The 7,085-nt window shown below is 35.8% G+C and overlaps 1 protein-coding gene across 1 annotated transcript; it reads right to left on the bottom strand.

Annotated features, from left to right (window-relative positions):
• Positions 1 to 637: 637 nt before the first annotated feature.
• LOC104658090 (phosphoglycerate mutase 1) lies at positions 638 to 2,031 on the bottom strand. Its single transcript, XM_010358020.2, has one exon. The coding sequence runs from the start codon at positions 1,979 to 1,981 to the stop codon at positions 1,217 to 1,219; it is 765 nt and encodes a 254-aa protein (XP_010356322.2). The 5' UTR covers positions 1,982 to 2,031; the 3' UTR covers positions 638 to 1,216.
• Positions 2,032 to 7,085: the final 5,054 nt, after the last annotated feature.

The raw sequence follows: 7,085 nt of genomic DNA, 5'->3' as shown, positions 1-7,085 counted from the left end.
ATTCTTCTCACATGATTCTTCAACAGAAATTTAAAACCCAACTCAGTGCAGTCAAACCTGTGAAGAAATTGTTCTTGCTCTTTTGATTCATCCCTTCTAGAAGTCTGTGTCCTCTGATCCAAGATAGAATGGCTCTTTTCATTATGGTGATTCAGACTATCCTCTGAGGTCTTCCCTTGACCACTTTTGTAGATTCCATATTTCATGGGTCTTATATCTCTCTCTTTCTTCCACTGTTCATAGAATATATCTTCCAAAAGATTACTGAGAAGGAGCTCATGGAAGAGACATTTTTTTTTTTTTTAATTGCACATCACTCCTTTATTATACTGATCTGGAAAAAGGATTTAGTACACTTATGCTCAGGTGAACATTGGACCCATGTGGCAGAGCCAAGCAACTAGAACATGATTCGGAAATCAGTGAAAGACACTTGGAGAGGATCAAGGGGCGTTTCACTGCCATGAAACAAGGCAGGAAGGGATTCTAACACACACAGCAGGAAGCACTCCTGCCCCTCAGAGGTCAAGGAACTGATCCCATACTGGTATGAGGAATGGCTTATTTTCTGATGACCACATGTGGGACTATTTCAACCGCCACAAGAAACCCCAGAAGGGTTACTGTTTTATATTATTTATATATACTATACTTTTTTAATAAAAGTAAATGTAACACATAACTAAATTCAGGATTGATCCCAAACTTCTAGAGCCAGGTCCTCTGGGGTCGGGGAGGAAACAGCCGTCACATCACCATGCAGGTTACATTCATCCTCCACTGGAATGACTAGAGCTCCCAAGCAGTGGCCTGACTGCAGAATAGCAGAGGACTGGCTCCTGGGGACAGACAGGCTCTGTTGCTTCTCCTCATTGGTCATGGCTTAGCATGGTTCCTCCCCACAAGTCCTTAGTAAACAAAGAACTCGCAAAAACCCAAGTTACTACCTTTAAACTCTGTTGGATAAGGGGAGCTTTTCCACAGCTTGGACTGAGAACCTATGCTCTAGAAGTGCTATTCTGACTAGACTGTACGAAGGGAGTGGGTGCAGAAGACAAAATGGCTAAAATGAAAATGGGAGTGACCGGTCCCCATCTGCAGCTACAACTCAAGATGTCTACAGATGTGGTCAGTGTGACATGTGCAGGTGGGAGGGGCAGAGGGACAAGACAGGCAGGGAGGGTGCTCCCGGGGACAGTATCCTCCTGGCTGGCCTTCACTTCTTGGCCTTGCCCTGGGCGGCCACAGCTTCCATGGCTTTGCGCACCGTCTCTTCATCCCCCAGGAACTGCATGGGCTTGATAGGCTTCAAGTTCTTGTCCAATTCATAGACAATGGGAATACCAGTCGGCAGGTTCAGCTCCATGATAGCCTCTTCAGAGAGACCCTCCAGATGCTTGACAACGCCCCGGAGGCTGTTGCCATAGGCTGCGATCAGTACACGTTTCCCCTCCTTGATCTGGGGAACTATTTCTTCATTCCAGAAGGGCAGAGCTCTGGCAATAGTGTCCTTCAGACTCTCACAGGAGGGTAGCTGATCTTCTGTGAGGTCTGCATACCTGCGATCCTTACTGATGTTGCTGTAGAAAGGGTGGTCGGGCTCCATCGGAGGTGGTGGGACATCATAGGAGCGCCTCCAGATCTTCATCTGGGCCTCACCATGCTTTGCAGCAGTTTCTGCTTTATTGAGACCGGTTAGACCCCCATAGTGCCGCTCATTGAGGCGCCAAGTCCTCACCACTGGCAGCCACATCTGATCAATGGCATCTAGCACTGTCCAGAGGGTCCGGATCGCTCTCTTCTGTACTGAGGTGAAGCAGATGTCAAACTCATAGCCAGCATCTCGCAGCGCCTGCCCGCCGCGCTTCGCCTCCTCGTGGCCCGCTGGGCTCAGGTCGGCGTCGTACCAGCCGCTGAAGCGGTTCTCCAGGTTCCATGCGCTCTCGCCGTGCCGGATCAGCACCAGTTTGTAGGCGGCCATGGCGGCGGGCTGAGGATGCGGCACCGACTGCGGTTCGCAGATTCCGGAGTAGGAAGAGACATTTTAAAAAATCATATTTGATTGATAGTTGGGTTGCATATAGAATATTTGAATGAACATCATAATTCTTCAAAATTGAAATGACATTACATCTATTGTATTCTACTCTTATAGGGTTATTCTTGAGAATTCTAATGGCATTAGAATTTTAATCTTCTGTAAGTGAACTTATTTATTTTTTAGGAGAAGATGTTTAAAGCTCAAAAAATTTGCAGTGTTATATTTGAGTGTGTATCTCATCATTGAACCTTTTAAAAATATAGAAACTTAACTTTCTATATTTTTGTTACTTTCTTCCTCTCCTTTTTCTTTGCTGCATGTTTTTGGAGTTCCTTTCACGTGGATTTGGTATCTCCTAAATTAAACCTCTATTATGCTCATTATTTATCTAATATTGCCCATCTCTACCTTTCAAAAATCTCATCCCTCAGCAATTTCCTCAGCTTATGCATTCCTTTATTCTAACACATTTTTGACTTGGGTTACACTTAATTTTTGACTTTGATAATTCTAATTCCCAGTAATATTTTCATGCTCTCTCTTGATCCTTTTCTAAATAAGATCCTGTTGTTATTTCACAGTGCAATTGCTTCTGTTATATACAACAAATATCTTAATTATGTTTATGGTCATGTTGTATTGTTTATGTTGGTTTTCCTCATACATTTAGCAATGTATAGTGTGCAGTTTCTGTTTGAGATTGAAGCAGTAAAATGTTCATTGGAATTTGCGTGAGAAGCTTACATTTTAATTGATAGGCTTCACTTCAACATTATGAAGAAAAGAATATTCCAGCATCAGAAGCTGCTGATCTTTCCTCTGGGGACAGTTCCAATGTTTGCTTGGTGGAGATAAGTGTGCCTAAGACAGAACTCTGTGCTAAGCAGGGGAAGGGTTATATGCCTATTTTTATGATAGAGAGATGGGTTTAACTTTTCAAAGTCAGATCTAATCACACTATTTACATTTTTAAACAACTTGCTTGTTTCTAGCGTCAGTACTCTTTCTGGACTTTTTTCTGCAGCCTCTGTTTCCTCATCAGTTTGGGATGAGTTTCTGTGGCAGCAACTGCATTTCAGCTTCTTACTGGTTTTCTTCTCAGCACGCATTTAAGGTCTAGCTTCCTCTTAAAAAGCAGACCCTCACCTCTACCTTTCAAAAATAGTTTTACATCACCAAACCTTCTGTCATAACCTCGTTGTGAGTGGATTTCTTTTTCAGTATTTTACTCTCATTTTATTGATGTTTCAGTAGAAAGTGGAGATAAATACATATATTCAATCCAGCATATATAATTGAGGCACTCAAAATTTAATATTTTTCATAATACATATTTAAATGGTATATATTTAAGCAATAACCTTAATAAACTTTGATATTTGTATACATCTGTAAGGTTCTCACCAAATAAAATATTAAACAGATATATCAGCACCTGGAGGTTCTTTATGTTCTTTGTAATCCCTCCCTCCTGCTCTTTTATCCCCAGACAACCACTGATAGCATTCTGTCATTGTGTATTAGGTTGTACCCTCTAGCATGTTATATAAATGCAATCATATATTATATACTCATTTTGCCTGAATTCTTTCACTCTGCATAATTTTGAGAATCAACTATGTTAAAAATATATCAATATTTAATTTTTTGACGTCATAATTTACTGTATAGATATAACACAATTATTCTTTTCAGTTGTTGATTGATATTGAGTTGTTTCCTGTTTTAAACCATTAGAAATAGACACATATTTGTGTTAATTTAGTGTCCACTTGACATATATGCTTTATAATTATTTTCTACCAGCCTGTGGCTTGTCACCTTATTATTTTAATAGTATTTTTCAAAGACCAAGCATTTTAAATTTTGATGAAGTCTAAATATTAATTATTTTATGGATCATGCTTCAGTGTCGTATCAAAGAAATTTTTACCTGAACTAAAATCACAAGATTTTTCTCCTATATTTTAGGATAAATTATAATGTAGAATTTATGGTTAGACTTGTGATCTAGTTTTAACTAATTTTTGTATAAGATTTGCAGTATTTATCAAAGTTTATTTAATGCATATTTTATCTCCACATATTGTTTTTGCACTTTTGTTGAAAATCGGTTGTCCACTTATGTGTGGGTCTATTCATGAATTCTCTATTTTGTTTCATTGATATTTTTCTATCCTTGCATTAATGCCATACTGTCTTGATGACTCTAGGTTTGTAACACATTTTGAAACAAGTACTGCTAGTTTTTTAATTTTTCTATAATTTTTGGAGTATTCTAGGTGATCTGAACTTCCTGATGAAATTTAGAATCAGTTAGGAAATCCTCACAAAACACCTGATGGAATTGCAATTGAGATTGAGTTGAAAATATAGAAAAATGTGGGGGAATTGACATCTGAACAATATTTGATTTTCTGAAACATAAATAATCATAAATAATCATGTCTCCCCATTTACTCAGGTCTTCTTAAGTTTCTCTCAATCATTTTTGTAGTTTTTAGTGTGAACATGTCTTTTATATCTTTGGTCAGGTTTATCTCTATGTGCATCATATTTCTGATGGTACTATAAATATTATTCTATATTTCCCCTCCTGATTTTCCTTTTATATAATAGACTAGTACTATTTATTTTTATATACTGATTTTAATTTTTATATTTTGTCATATTATCTATGTAGACAGTCACATTTTCTTCAGAAAGGTAATAGTTTACATCTTTCTTTCCAATCAGAGTGCTTTTTATGTCTTTCCCTTGCCTGATTTCAATGTCTAGAACATGCAGTTTAATGTCAAATTGAAGTCGTAAGAGTAACATCCTTGAACTTTTTCTATGGGGAAAAACATTCAATATTTTACCAAGTATGATGTTATTTGTGTGATTTCATAGATGCTCTTTATCCAGTACAGTAAAATCCCTTCTAATCTGAATCTACTTGTGTTACATTCTGTCAAATGGTTATCCTATGTCTATTGAGATTTTCATATTTATTTTCTTTTGGTTTTTAAAATATATATCAAATTATACTCATTATTTTTTGAAAGTTAAGCTAGCCTTGCATTTCTAAAATGAACTGTTTGGTCATGCTGTATTACACATCTAGATAGATAGATAGATAGAGATGATAGATGATAGATACAGATAGATGATAGAGATAGATAGATAGATAACACTATATAGATAAGGCATTATTTTTTTAAATTTTGTTTAAAATTTTGGCATCAATTTCTATGTCTTCAAGTTCACTAGTCTTTTTTTCTATAATATCTAATCAGTTGATAATCCTATCCAGTATATTTTTCCCCTCATACATTGTAGTTTTCATCTCTGAAAGTTCAATTTGGGTCTTCTTTATATTTCATATGCCTCTATTATCTTTATGAATATACATAATATATTTAAATAACTTTTTAATATCTTTGCTGAATGTAATATCTGTGTCATTTCTGGTTTCAATTGATTAATTGCCCTAATTATGGATCATATTTTCCAGCACTTTCATATTTCTGATCATCTTTTATTAGATCCTCAACATTAGTAATTTTACTATGTTGTGTACTGGATATTTTTGTATTCCTTTACAAATTCTTTAAATTTCCACTGTGAGAATATTAACTTTCTTGGAAAGAATAATCCTTTCAAGTCTTGCTTTCATGACTTTCCAGAGTTTTAGATCAGGCTCAGTCTACAACTAATTGTTTTCTGAGTCCTCTATCCAATGCACCGTTACTTAATAATTGTGTTCTGACTGTTGGACACGGACATAATTTCCTTCTAATCTCATTTGGTGGTTTTTACCTGAGTCTTTGGTAGTTTCATCATACACATGAATAGATCAGTATTCTGATTAACCATTGTGAGGGCCATGGTGTATCTCCAGGTTTCTCTCATGTGTTGTCCTATGTTGTTCAGTTCTACAAACTGCAGCTCCTTAAAACGTCAGTTCCATTTCTTAATTTTGGGAAACCTTCTGTGTCCCACTGGGGTTTTCTGTTTCTGCCCATTTTCCTGGAAACTGTCCTAAGGAAATAAACTTAGGTAATCATAGAATTCACTTTAGTTTTTTCCAGTTATTTTTTCAGAAAAAATGGTTCTTTAATGCCTTATTTGTAGTGTCTTCAAATACATAGTGTCTTCAAAAACACGATATATTTATTGTGCGTTGTTTTGATGTTTGCGTCTGGTTGTTTTTGTTAGGACAGTGAATGTGACCCTATTCCTCCATTTTGATTAGTGGTAAGAATGTTCACATGTTGTCTCTAAAAGGCCGTATACTCTCATAGTTAGGGAGCCCTAAGCCATCCAATTTTCTCATTTCTACTAATTTTATACCATAAAGGAAAGCATATCTTTATGTACAATTCAGGTTTCCTTAATCTTAATTAAAGGTATGATCAAGGAATATAAAAGCAAATTAATGATTGCTGTTTCAGTCTCAGTCAAGAAGCACAAAAACTGATATGTTGTGTTGGAAAATCATTTTTACAACACATAAAATTGTTTAAAGTTTAAAAATATGTATCTCACAACTAATATTGAAATGTGTAAACTTTTTTGAAAAGTTAATTTTGCTTTATTTTTGAAAAGATAAGTAAGATGAACTACATAAAATACTTTTTTCCCTTTTTTAAAACATGAAAAACTACAGCCTAGTGTGATTATATAACTGCTTTAGGCCACAGTCAGTAGGTATAGGGTTCCAGTTCAGTTCTCCTTCTTTGATGCAGTTTGAAATTTTTGTAAATTTTAATTACTAATATTTCAATGTAAAAAGTATGTTTTTACTCTACAATATACAATCTCAATTACTGAACTTCCAGATGAAAGGCATTAATGGTACTCCCTGAAATTAGCTTTTACCAAAAACTTATATAAAAACAGTAGGAAATAAAATCATACCACTTCGATGAGTTTATTTTTAAAGAAAAGAAAACAAAACAATGAGTTCACAGGCATAATTGCCTTCTTTGGTTAAATGAAATCCTCATATCCACATGAATGAAATGAATATGCATTTCACAAAGTACCAGATACATGCATC

The sequence above is a fragment of the Rhinopithecus roxellana genome, chromosome 4 (genome assembly GCF_007565055.1).
Source record: "Rhinopithecus roxellana isolate Shanxi Qingling chromosome 4, ASM756505v1, whole genome shotgun sequence".
Taxonomy (NCBI): domain Eukaryota; kingdom Metazoa; phylum Chordata; class Mammalia; order Primates; family Cercopithecidae; genus Rhinopithecus; species Rhinopithecus roxellana.
The sequence above is the reverse complement of the archived record's forward strand: the minus strand, read 5'-3'. Positions and strand labels throughout refer to the sequence as shown.